We start from the raw sequence: 12889 nt of genomic DNA on the forward strand, positions 1-12889 counted from the left end.
GGGGGCAGCTGTGCCACAAGGGGAGATCAGGGAAGGGTGGGCGTTTGTGCCCGGGGGGCAGCTGTGCCACAAGGGGAGATCAGGGAAGGGGTGGGCGTTTGTGCCCGGGGGGCAGCTGTGCCACAAGGGAAATCAGGGAAGGGGGGGTGGGGCGGTTGTGCCGGGGGGCAGCTGTGCCACAAGGGGAGATCAGGGAAGGTGGGGGTTTGTGCCCGGGGGGAGCGTGCAGCCAGGTGGCCAGGGAAAGGAGGGGGCGGATGGGCGTGTGCCCGGGGGCAGCTGTGACACCAGGGGGGGCCAGGGAAGAGGGCGGTTGTGGGCCGGGGGGCAGCTGTGCCACAATAGAGGGGCCAGGGAAGGGTGGGAGGGGGCTGCTGTGCCACAAGGGGGGATCAGGGAGGCGGGGACTGTGCCACAAGAGGAGGGGTGCACAGAGGAGGCAGGAAGGGTGGGAGGGGGGCAGCTGTGCCACAAGGGGGGATCAGGAAAGGGGTGGGCGGTTGTGCCCGAGGGGGGAAGCTGTGCCACAAGAGGAGGGCCAGGGAAGGGGTGGGGGTTTGTGCCCGGGGGGGCAGCTGTGCCACCAGGGGGGGGCAGGGAAGGGGGGCGGTTGTGCCCTGGGGGGCAGCTGTGCCACAAGGGGGGGCGGGTTGTGCCCGGGGGGGGGAAGCTGTGCCACAGAGGAGGCCAGGGAAGGGGTGGGGGGCAGCTGTGCACAAGGGGGGTCAGGGAAGGGTGGCGGTTGTCCCGGGGGGGAAGGCTGTGCCACAAGAGGGAGGCCAGGGAAAGGAGGGGCCTAGGGGAGGCAGGTGCAAGGGGGGATCAGGAAGGGGTGGGCGGTTGTGCCCAGTAGCTGTGCCACAAGGGATAGGAGGTGCGGTTGTGCCCGGGGGGCAGCTGTGCCACAAGGGGGATCAGGGAAGGGTGGTGGCGGTTGTGCCCGGGGGGCAGCTGTGCCACAAGGGGGATCAGGGAGGGGGTGGGCGGTTTGTGCCCGGGGGCAGCTGTGCCACAAGGGGAGATCAGGGAAGGGGTGGGTTTGTGCCCGGGGCAGCTGTGCCACAAGGGGGGCAGGGGGAGGCAGGGAAAGGGGGGGGCGGTTGTGCCCATGGGGGGCCAGCTGTGCCACCAGGGGGGGCCAGGGGAAGGGGTGGGAGGGGGCAGCTGTGCCACAAGGGGGGATCAGGGAAGGGGTGGGCGGTTGTGCCCGGGGGGGGGGAGCTGTGCCACAAGAGGAGGCCAGGGAAGGGGTGGTAAGGGGGGCAGCTGTGCCACAAGGGGGGATCAGGAAGGGGTGGCCGTTTGTGCCCGGGGGCAGCTGTGCCACAGGGGAGATCAGGGAAGGGGTGGGCGTTTGTGCCCGGGGGGGGCAGCTGTGCCACCAGGGGGGGGCCAGGGAAGGGGGGCGGTTGTGCCCTGGGGGGCAGCTGTGCCACCAGGGGGGGCCAGGGAAGGGGTGGGTGGTTGTGCCCGGGAGGGGGGAAGCTGTGCCACAAGAGGAGGCCAGGGAAGGGGGGGCAGCTGTGCCACAAGGGGGGATCAGGGAAGGGGTGGGCAGTTGTGCCCGGGGGGGGGGAAGCTGTGCCACAAGAGGAGGCAGGGAAAGGGGTGGGAGGGGGGGCAGCTGTGCCACAAGGGGGGATCAGGGAAGGGGTGGGCGGTTGTGCCCGGGGGGCAGCTGTGCCACAAGGGGGGCCAGTGAAGGGGTGGGCGGTTGTGCCCGGGGGGCAGCTGTGCCACAAGGGGGGATCAGGGAAGGGGTGGGCGGTTGTGCCCCGGGGGGCAGCTGTGCCACAAGGGGAGATCAGGGAAGGGGTGGGGCGGTTGTGCCCGGGGGCAGCTGTGCCACAAGGGGGGGCCAGGGGAAGGGGGGGGCGGTTGTGCCCTGGGGGCCAGCTGTGCCACCAGGGGGGGCCAGGGAAGGGGTGGGAGGGGGCAGCTGTGCCACAAGGGGGGGATCAGGGAAGGGGTGGGCGGGTTGTGCCCGGGGGGGGGGAAGCTGTGCCACAAGAGGAGGCCAGGGAAGGGGGTGGTAAGGGGGGCAGCTGTGCCACAAGGGGGGATCAGGGAAGGGGTGGCCGTTTGTGCCCGGGGGGCAGCTGTGCCACAAGGGGAGATCAGGGAAGGGGTGGGCGTTTGTGCCCGGGGGGGCAGCTGTGCCACCAGGGGGTCCAGGGAAGGGGGGCGGTTGTGCCCTGGGGGGCAGCTGTGCCACCAGGGGGGGGGCAGGGGAAGGGGTGGGTGGTTGTGCCCGGGGGAGGGAAGCTGTGCCACAAGAGGAGGCCAGGGAAGGGGGGGGCAGCTGTGCCACAAGGGGGGATCAGGGAAGGGGTGGGCAGTTGTGCCCCGGGGGGGGGGAAGCTGTGCCACAAGAGGAGGCCAGGGAAGGGGTGGGAGGGGGGGCAGCTGTGCCACAAGGGGGGATCAGGGAAGGGGTGGGCGGTTGTGCCCGGGGGGCAGCTGTGCCACAAGGGGGGCCAGTGAAGGGGTGGGAGGTTGTGCCACAAGGGGGGGAGCTGTGCTGCCAGAGGGCCCCCCTCGTCTCTCTGTTAAAAACCTCCAAGGCAGGAGAGCCCACCACCTCCCGAGGAGGAAGCCTGTTCCACTGTGGAACCGCTCTAACGGTCAGGAAGCGCTTCCTAATAGAATCCTAGAGTTGGAAGGGAGCTCCTAGGCCATCTAGTCGAACCCCCTGCACAATGCAGGAAACTCACAAACCCATCTCCCTAAATTCACAGGATCTTCATTGCTGTCAGATGGCCATCTAGCCTCTGCTTAAAAACCTCCAAGGAAGGAGAGTCCACCATCTCCCGAGGAGGAAGCCTCTTCCACTGAGGTATCGCTCTAATGGTCAGGAAGTTCTTCCTAATGTTGAGCTGGCCCAGAAACTCTTTTGATTCAATTTCAACCCACTGGTTGTGGTCTGGCCTTCTGGGGCAACAGAAAGCAATTTTGCTCCATCCTCTATATCAGGGGTGTCAAACATGCAGCCTGAAGGCAAATCAGGCCCTTGAGCAAGTGGCTGTCATTGCTTCCTCTCTCCTGCATAAAAGCTTGCTTTGCAAGGCTTGCTCAATCGTTCAGGAGCTACAGAGTCAAGGCTCTTATTTTCAGTTGGCTGAGGCTTGTCCATTAGCGGGGAAAGGAGAGCTTGCCTTGCCAGGCTCTTTCAGTTGCACAGCAGAGCTCCTGAGCAGCCTCTCTTCCTTCTATTGGCTGAGGCTCCTCCCCCTCCTGGTCCCCTAGGGAAGCAGGAAAGAGCTTCCTTTGCCTAGTTCCCTGAATCCCAACAAGTGCTGTCTTAAGTATGTTTTAAGTAAAAAAAAGCAAAAAGCTTTGTGTTTGTGTCCGTTATAAAGTTTGTATCTCTGCTACCTAATCTTAAACAGGTATGCACATGGCCCAGCCCAACAAGGTCTCATTCGTGTCTGTTTTGGCCCTCATGAGTTTGACACCCCTGCGGGCCTTCAAGTACTTGGAGATGGTGATCCTATCACCTCTCAGCCGCCTCCTCTCTAGGCTAAACATGCCCAGCTCCTTCAACCTTTCCTCATAGGACTTGGTCTCCAGACCCCGCACCATCTTCGTCGCCCTCCTCTGGACCCCTTCCAGCTTGTCTACATCCTTCTTCAAATGTGGTGCCCAAAAGGAAAGGGAAGAATTGGGTTCCCCCCTCCCCCGGCAGATAATTGTAAGACCTTTTTTGTATCTGTCCCTCTGTTGTCTTGAGCCCCTGGGCTGAAGTTTCCATGTTTACAGAGCTGGTGGCAAAGGGTTTCTTCCTTCCCCCTCTGTCCTCTTGGGGGGGGGGGGTCTCCTGCCCTCTCCTCACTGCCTTGCTGCCGGCCACCGCCTCTGCTCTTTCCCCAGTGCCAGCAGGGCCGCAGAGGCCACTGGGGTCAGAGGCTCCGTCCAGCCTCCCCTCCCTCCAGAAGAACCAGGCAGCAGGAGACAAGGTGGGGGCAAACCCAACACTTTATATGGGAGACAGTCCTGGCCGGGAGGGGCCACCCCACTCCTGGGGGGGCAGGAGGGTGCCAGGCAGGGGCTCCAGAGCTGGGCCCTTGCAGTCGAGTGCCAGCCTGCTTATGGAGTGGCTGCCTGGCCCCCGTGCTGTGCTGCTGCTCCTCCTCCTCTGGGGCTGTGCTGGATCCGCTGCTGGCGAGTGGGCAGCAGGGAGCTGGGCCAGAGCGCCATCCTCCCCGCCCCACTGGGTGCAGCTGGCGCAGGGGCGAGCGGAAGGTGTGGCTACACAACTTGGTTGTTCAGCTGTCCGGGATACTGTTCAAAGCGCCTGCTCGCCTCCTCGCTGAGAGCGTCTCCTGCAAGAGGGATGGAGGGGGGACTGAGCCCTCCCCAGCAGCAGGGCCTCCCCTCCCCTCCCCCCCTCCCCCTCCCCCCCCCGCCTGCTCCAAACCTATGTGGCAGCTGTGGACCCAGATGCGGTGCCCGTCATATTTGCAGTTGCACTTCATGGCGTTGTTGGTGAAGTCGCTCTCGGCCACCTCGTAGCGGGGGTTGATCACCACCTGAGAGGGAGCCCTCGGTCAGAGGGGCCCCGAGGCCCACCAAGCAAAGCCCCCGCCTCTTGCGCGCAGAAGAGCTCCAGGCCCTGGGCTAGGCTGGCAGCAGACGGGAAAGGCGTTCCTCAGCCTGCCCCCCCCCCCCCCCGCTGTCACCAGAAAGAAGGTGGGGGAAGGGCTCTGTGGGCAACAGGCTGCTCCTCTCCCCCAGCAGGGAGGATCTGGCCGCTCTCCGGGCCCAGAGGTGGCCTCGCCCGCCCTCCCTGCCAGGGCAAAGCCAGAGCAGCCCCTTGAAGACTCCAAGCCCCCCTGCTGGGGATGGAGAAAGCAAGGTCTCCGCAAGGGCCTGTGCTAGGCTCTGCCGTGGCTCACCTGCAGAATGTAGTTCCCGGGCCGGACGTCTGTGATGTCGATCCACTGGCAGTCGATGTCGTGTCGATAGAGGTCCCAGCAGCCCACAGTGATGCCCTGCTCTCCAAAGTTGGCACACTCGTACCGCTTGCCCACATCTGCCAGAGGAAAGGAGCGCAAGGGAGGGGGGGGGACGGGCATCCGGTGCTGCCTTTGGCTTCCCTCCTCCTCCCTGCCCAGTCAAGGAGACTGGAGGAAGGCCAGGGCACAGGCAGAGGGCACTGTGGCTTCACAGTCATGCCCGTGTGCCCGCCCCTGACGCGGCTGGTCTGCAAGGACTCAAGAAAGGCCGTGAAGCTCTCTGAACCCTGCCCCTGCCAGCAAGCTCTTCCTGCCCCACTCACCCTCCTGGCACTCCGTGTCTTCCAAGCAGAAGCTGGCCTTGTGCCCCTCGGCCACCTTGGTGCCATTGGGGGTGAGGAGGTCATAGTGGGTGAAAATGTCCATGCTGTGGTAGTGCCTGGGGGGGGGGGCACAAAGAGAAGGTGAGAGCCAGCAGGGAGGGAGCCCCAGGGAGACCCTTCTGGCCACCACTGCTCCTTACCCGTGGCATTCGTGCCACACCCAAGAGTGGCGCCCAGCCTTGGGGCGGAAGTCTGCCCGGCCGTTGTTGTGGATTTGAGAGGAGAAACGCAGGAGGCGCCGGTGCCCATAGGGCCAGTTGGCATTACGGGCGCTGCTCGACAAGCAGTTTTCCTCTGCCGCACAGTAGAGCATGTGCAGAGGGCGGTCCTCAATGTAGGCCGTCTCTTGCACCAACGGGGCGTGGAGCAGCAAGTCTGAGGCAGCTGCAGGAAGAGAAAGGGGCGCGAGAGAGCTAGCGGGGGGCTTAAGAACAGAAGAGAAGCCCTGTGGGATCAGGCCAATGGCCCCTCCAGTCCAACACTCTGTGTCACATAAGAACATAAGAGAAGCCCTGTTGGATCAGGCCAGTGCCCATCCAGTCCAGCACTCTGTGTCACATAAGAACATAAGAGAAGCCCTGTTGGATCAGGCCAGTGGCCCATCCAGTCCAACACTCTGTGTCACATAAGAACATAAGAGAAGCCCTGTTGGATCAGGCCAGTGGCCCATCCAGTCCAACACTCTGTGTCACATAAGAACATAAGAGAAGCCCTGTTGGATCAGGCCAATGGCCCATCCAGTCCAACACTCTGTGTCACATAAGAACATAAGAGAAGCCCTGTTGGATCAGGCCAGTGGCCCCTCCAGTCCAACACTCTGTGTCACAGAAGAACATAAGAGAAGCCCTGTTGGATCAGGCCAATGGCCCATCCAGTCCAACACTCTGTGTCACATAAGAACATAAGAGAAGCCCTGTTGGATCATGCCAGTGGCCCATCCAGTCCAACACTCTGTGTCACATAAGAACATAAGAGAAGCCCTGTTGGATCAGGCCAGTGGCCCCTCCAGTCCAACACTCTGTGTCACAGAAGAACATAAGAGAAGCCCTGTTGGATCAGGCCAATGGCCCATCCAGTCCAACACTCTGTGTCACATAAGAACATAAGAGAAGCCCTGTTGGATCAGGCCAGTGGCCCATCCAGTCCAGCACTCTGTGTCACACTGTGGCCAAAATTTTATATACACACATACACTGTGGCTAATAGCCAGTGATGGACCTCTGCTCCATATTTTTATCTAAACCCCTCTTGAAGGTGGCTATGCTTGTGGCCGCCGCCACCTCCTGTGGCAGTGAATTCCACATGTTAATCACCCTTTGGGTGAAGAAGTACTTCCTTTTATCCGTTTTAACCTGTCTGCTCAGCAATTTCATCGAATGCCCACGAGTTCTTGTATTGTGAGAAAGGGAGAAAAGTACTTCTTTCTCTACTTTCTCCATCCCATGCATTATCTTATAAACCTCTATCATGTCACCCCGCAGTCGACGTTTCTCCAAGCTAAAGAGTCCCAAGCGTTTCAACCTTTCTTCATAGGGAAAGTGTTCCAGCCCTTTAATCTTTCTAGTTGCCCTTTTCTGGACTTTCTCCAATGCTATAATATCCTTTTTGAGGTGAGGCGACCAGAAATGCACACAGTACTCCAAATGAGACTGCATCATCGATTTATACAGGGGCATTATGATACTGGCTGATTTGTTTTCAATTCCTTTCCTAATAATCCCCAGCATGGCGCTGGCCTTTTTTATTGCAAACACACACTGTCTTGACATTTTCAGTGAGTTATCTACCACGACCCCAAGATCTCTCTCTTGGTCAGTCTCTGCCAGTTCACACCCCATCAACTTGTATTTGTAGCTGGGATTCTTGGCCCCAATGTGCATTACTTTGCACTTGGCCACATTGAACCGCATCTGCCACGTTGATGCCCACTCACCCAGCCTCAACAGATCCCTTTGGAGTTCCTCACAATCCTCTCTGGTTCTTACCACCCTGAACAATTTAGTGTCATCCGCAAACTTGGCCACTTCACTGCTCACTCCCAACTCTAAATCATTTATGAACAAGTTAAAGAGCATGGGACCCAGTACGGAGCCCTGCGGCACCCCACTGCTTACCGTTCTCCACTGTGAAGACTGCCCATTTATACTCACTCTCTGCTTCCTATTACTCAGCCAGTTTTTGATCCACAAGAGGACCTGTCCTTTTACTCCATGACTCTCAAGCTTTCTAAGGAGCCTTTGATGAGGAACTTTACCAAAAGCTTTCTGGAAGTCAAGGTAAACAACATCTATCGGGTCTCCTTTGTCCACATGTTTGTTCACCCCCTCAAAGAAATGTAACAGGTTAGTGAGGCAAGATCTTCCCTTACAGAACCCATGCTGAGTCTTCCTCACTAACCCGTGTTCATCAATGTGCCTACTCATTCTGTTCTTGATAATGCTTTCTACCAACTTTCCCGGTATTGAAGTCAGACTGACTGGCCTGTAATTTCCCAGATCTCCTCTGGAACCCTTTTTAAAGATGGGGGTGACATTTGCTACCTTCCAGTCCTCAGGAACTGAGGCAGATTTCAATGAAAGATTACAGATTTTTGTTAGAAGATCCACAAGTTCAACTTTGAGTTCTTTCAGAACTCTCGGATGTATGTCATCCGGACCCGTTGACTTATTGTTTTTGGTTTTTGGCTTGGGAGGCCCTGGGGGGGGCAGAGTAGGGGAGAGGGATGAGGCAGAGACCTGGCAGGGGGGGCACCCAAAATTCAGCTCTGCCCCCATCCAACCCCTAAGAGAGGGGGCACCCGGAGCCCTGGGGAACATCCAGGGCAGAGACGCGAGAGAAGTGTAGGACTGCCCCTGCCTGCCCTCCCCCTCCCTGGACTCACTCTCAGAACAGATGACCCCTGCAGCGAAGCGGGCCCCTCTCTTCTGGCAGTTAAGGGTGTCGTGGTGCGGGCAGTGCCCCAGCGTCATCTCTTGCCCCGTGCACTTCACGCCACTCAGCACCATCTCTGTCACGTTGCTGGCGTCCCAGTACCACGTTTCCTTGGAGAGACACCAGGCAGCCTGAGTGGGCCGGACCCCTCCCAGCCCCTCACCCTGCCCCAGCCGCACCCCCCAGCCATCCACCTACCGTCACGGCATGCATGGCGTAGCCCAGGCCGAGCTGGCGACATGCCACCATGGCCTCCCTGGTGCTCCAGCCCGTGCTGCAAACTGTGCCCCACCTCCCGGCGTGCTTCACCTCTATGCGCCCCTCAAAGGCCGTGCGGCCACCGACCAGCCGGATCTGTGGGGAAGCCCTGCAGGGAATGAGCGTGCTGCCTGCCCCCCACCCCATGGAAAGGCCTGGCTGCCATGCCCCCTTCAGCCCCAGGGAAAGCTCCAAGCTCAGCAGCGGGGCGGGGGGGGGAACGGGGGGGGAGGAGATGCAAGCCGTCCAGCCAGGAGCGAGAGAAGCCAGCCAGGGGGCCGAGAGCGGGTACCTACTTGCAAGCCTTGGCTGGCAAACCCCAGGCCCAGCTGCCGGCACACCACCAGGGCCTCCAGAGCCCCCCAGCCCTCGCCACAAACCAGGCCCCACTGGGAGGGGCTGCTGCTGCTCCCAGCCCCCAGCGCCACCTCCACCCGCCCCTCAAAGCGGCTGCGGCCCCCGCTCAGGCGGATCTGTGGAGAGAGGGGGAGAGTCAAGGGCTCTGCAGCTCTGGCTCCCTTGGACGACTCCCCCCCCCCCCGCCATTCCTCCTGGTGTGGTCAGTTGCTATACCTCCCCCCCCCCTGTCTCTGGACTGAGCCCTCCACCCTTTGCTCAACAAAGGCCCCGAGTTCTTCCTAGCTGGGGGGGCACACGGGGGGACTACGTTGGGGGCAGATCTTGACCCCCGAGAGTATTTCAAGCACCTGCCTGTGCTTGGACCGCTCTCTCTCCCTCCCTCCGACAGCTGAGGCAGGAGGCGCTAGGGGGGAGGCAAGAGCAGGGGGGAGGGGACAGAGAGGATCTGCCCCCCCCCCCCGTGCAAACCTGATGCCCTGAGCGGTGATCTGAAGAAGCCTTAAGCAAGAATTGAAGCTCTCTGCCCCCCACTTCCTCAGCCCTCTTGTCTGTGCCAATCAGGGCCTTTGCCAATCCAAGGGCAACAAGATCTGACACCAGCTGGGTCAAAGGGCCCTGAGCCAATGAGCTTCCCGCCCCCCCCCCCCGGGCATTGTAGCCTGAGAAAATGGCACAGGCTGAAGCCACCCCCCCCCCCCGCCCATGCCACAGATGGGAGCCAAATGGGGCTCTGGAACACAGGTGCCCCCATGGCCCTTGGAGCCCTGCAGAGAGAAGACGAGAGCTGAGTGGTTCCAGATGCACCTGGGAGCTCCCAGCCCCACAGCAGTCCCCCCCCCCCCATCTGCTGTGCTATTTTACCAGAACGCTCTGCAAATCCCGTTCTCTGAATTCCCAGCTCTCGGTTTTCAAAAAGCAAGTCTCTAGCCCATTCTGTTGCAGAGATGTGGCTTTCCATTTATAGCAGCACAACAAAAGAGGCCAGAGAGGTTTTGCCTTCTAAATGAGAGCTGCGGAAGCAGAGAGACAGTTTGGACTGTGTGAAGATCCGGTAGGACTGGGGTGGTGCTGTTGGGGGCCCGAAGCTGGGAAGCCCACTCCCCTCTCCCCCGCATGGAGCAAGGGCAACAAACCCCTCCCCGCAGCCGATCCCAACCCAGTTCCTCCCAAGGGCCAGGCCTGCCTGGAGGTTTTAGCCGGCCAGTGTGGGAGCCACATGCTCCAAAGGGCCCTGGAAGCTGTCTTCTCCCACAAGCACTCTGGGCCTACTCCCCGCCCACCTGCTTTTGGCCTTGCCTGGAGAGTGAGCAGAAGGGGGGGGGCAGAAGCAGTGACGCTTTGTTGGGGGGGGCCTTTCTGCCTCCTCTCCTGCCTTTGGGCAGCAGGCCCCCCCTTCCCCGCTCTGTGCACAGGGGGCAGGGTGATCTCTTGCGGGAAGGGGGAGGTGGTAGCGAGAGGTCTGCAGGGGCCCCCTCCCCTAGCTAGGGCTTCTGCCTGCCTGCCTGGGTGCTGGGCTCCCTTGAGGGTGGCAAGTCCCTGGCTTAGAGGGCCGCAGCAGGCCAGAGGGGGCGGGGGCAGGTCGGGCTCCTGGCCAGAGCTGGGGGCGGCCCGGCTAACCGTGGTCTCGTAGCCCATGTAGGGGACGTTGCAGCGGACGCCGGCATCCTCCGAGTGCTTGCAGCCCTCCTGGGTGAGGTTCTTGTGTGGGCAGCTCCACAGTGACTTCTCGGAGCCTGTGCAGCGCACCTCGTTCATGTGGATGGGGCCCATTCCTGCCAGAGAGGAGAAGGAGCTCATTCATGCCCTCGGGCTCCATCACACCTGCCCAGCTGCCAAGCCCCACCCATAGGAGCTGCCCTGCAGGGAACCAGAGCGGGGCTCCATCTGGGTCAGCCCTGACTCCGCAGGCAGGGAAAGGCCTCCCACGTCCCCTCCTGCCTGCCTGAGTGTAGGACTTCCTGCAGACCCAGCCGAAGGGCTGCCACCCCTGAGCCACCAGGGCCCCCCCAGGAGCGAAATGCAGCGGCCCTCTTTTATAACCTGGGGGTGGGACCCCATCCACAGGGGAGCCTAAAGAGCTCCTGGCTGAGCCCAGATGGAGGGTGGGGCTGGTGGGTGCCATCCAGACTCACCTTGGCCCATGCGTGCCCCTGTCAGGGCCTCCTTGGCACTGCCAAAGCCCAGCTCCCGGCAAACTACGCTGGCCGACACCAGGTTCCAGCGGTCGTCACAGATGGTGCCCCATTCGCTGTGCCGGAGCACCTCCACCCGCCCTTCGCCGGCCCTGGCCCCGCCCTTCAGCCGGAGGCGCATCTGTGGGGAATGCCAGGCAGCTCAGAGCGGGCGAGAGACAGCCTGCAGCCCCCCACCTGCCCTGGGAAGGCTTCCCTCGTGTGGCCTCTCAAGTCAATAGCTTAGCAACCTGCCATACGATAAGGCAAGAGTGATGGTGGCTCACAGGATATTAGATAGTGCCAGACAAACGGACTTAACTAACTCACAAAAATGGTGCACCTTTATAGCGCTGTTTCATAGGTTTTCTCCCATGCTATATCTGTTTCCCCTAGAAAGCCCTGAATGCAGCAGAATATTCTCCCTTTTGAGGTGGGACGGCCTCCCTTCTGCAATTAGAGGGCAGCTGCAGGAAAATCCCCTATGAAGCTCGTAGATGCCCTTGCTGTCATGACGGCAGAGAGTCACTAGTTCACGGCTTTCATGACTGCAAGGGGCACAGGAAGCACGGGGAATCCCTCCTGCCGTCAAAAATATGCCAACTAAAAGAACTCCTGGAGGGCAAATATCCTGCAGTTACTCTTAAAATAGCTACATTTGGTTGGTTTGGCTTTAGGACGGGAAAATCACTAGTAGCCTAAAATGCTGGAGTATGCTTGTTTTAACAGCCATTTCTGGGTTTTTCCCCAATTTTTATAATGTTATAATACTTTTATAACGTTTTACAGATAGTTCTTATGGATATGTATAGTCATCCCTTTTGTTTAAGATGCTGGCTTTTGCCATCTCCTCACCTGCCCAGGCTGCTGCTTCTGCTGCCGCTTCTTCTTCTGGCCGCCACTTGCCATAAAGAGGGGCCCGGGGACGCAGCCCACCACTGCCGGCATCCCGCCCTTGCACACCCCGGTGGCGTTGCTGCGGTAGAACTCGAAGGAGCAGAGAGAGAGGTGGACCTCGTTCCCCAGGCAGGAGACCGAGTGCAGCCGGTAGCTGGGGGGGTGTCGCTGCGTGGAGAGCCTGCAAGGGGGGGGCGGTCAGTGCCAGGGGGAGGCGAGGGGTGCAGCAGAAGGGGACACTGCCTCTGAGCTGCTCTTTGGGCTGAGGGGGCCATTCTCACTGCCCCCCCCCCCCCCAATATCACTGTCATGGCGAAAGGGAGGCATTTCCGGGGCGGAAGGGGGAGAGTGCTCCTCTCAGCCCAGAGAACATCTCAGCCCCAGCCTTGTGAGCCCTAACAGAGTCCGGTGCTGTGCTGCCCCCCCCCCCCCCGCAAAAGCTGCCTCTCCTCCCTCACAGAAGAGCTCCCAGCTGCCCTTGAATGAACGCAGCGGCCTCTGGATCCTCCAGGCTGGGGGGGGGGTGCCCGCATTACCTCTTGGGGCCCCTAAAGGCCTCCCTGCGTCTCTGCTTGGGCCGAGGAGCCCTGGAAAACAGAAGAGAACAGTGAAGGGGCCCGCCGATGGCCAGGCCCACCCCCCAGAGCCCCCCCCTGCAGCAGGTCTGAAGCAAGCTCTGCAACCCCCCCCCCCCCCCGTGGTCCCAAAGGCCTCCCTTTAGCTGCCTTCACCTGGGCAGGGGAGCAGGAACACCCCCTGCTTGGATTAGACCCAGACCCCCCCTTCACCCTCCCCCCCCCACGGCCTGCTGTTTCCAGCACAGCCAACCCCCCCCCCCCCGGGGGCTCTGAGGAGGGCGGGTGGAGGCCAGCTCTGGGTCTTCCACAGCAGGGGCTCTGGGCTTGCAGGGAGCCTCTCCGTGGCTCTGGCCTCA

General features: G+C 61.0%; 1 protein-coding gene across 1 annotated transcript in view; it reads right to left on the reverse strand.

Moving 5' to 3' along the window:
• Positions 1-3957: 3957 nt before the first annotated feature.
• Positions 3958-12889, reverse strand: part of LOXL3 (lysyl oxidase like 3) — a 28589-nt gene continuing 19657 nt past the window's right edge. Inside the window, exons 4-13 of the mRNA XM_060247244.1 lie at positions 11914-12136; positions 11020-11200; positions 10505-10659; positions 8824-9000; positions 8220-8379; positions 5479-5722; positions 5279-5394; positions 4896-5032; positions 4418-4529; positions 3958-4322 (exon numbers count right to left, since the gene is read on the reverse strand). Coding sequence (XP_060103227.1) covers positions 4249-4322; positions 4418-4529; positions 4896-5032; positions 5279-5394; positions 5479-5722; positions 8220-8379; positions 8824-9000; positions 10505-10659; positions 11020-11200; positions 11914-12136 — 1579 coding nt within the window. The 3' untranslated portion in view covers positions 3958-4248. The remainder of the gene's footprint in view (positions 4323-4417; positions 4530-4895; positions 5033-5278; positions 5395-5478; positions 5723-8219; positions 8380-8823; positions 9001-10504; positions 10660-11019; positions 11201-11913; positions 12137-12889) is intronic.

The sequence above is a fragment of the Heteronotia binoei genome, chromosome 9 (assembly GCF_032191835.1).
Source record: "Heteronotia binoei isolate CCM8104 ecotype False Entrance Well chromosome 9, APGP_CSIRO_Hbin_v1, whole genome shotgun sequence".
In the NCBI taxonomy this organism is placed as follows: domain Eukaryota; kingdom Metazoa; phylum Chordata; class Lepidosauria; order Squamata; family Gekkonidae; genus Heteronotia; species Heteronotia binoei.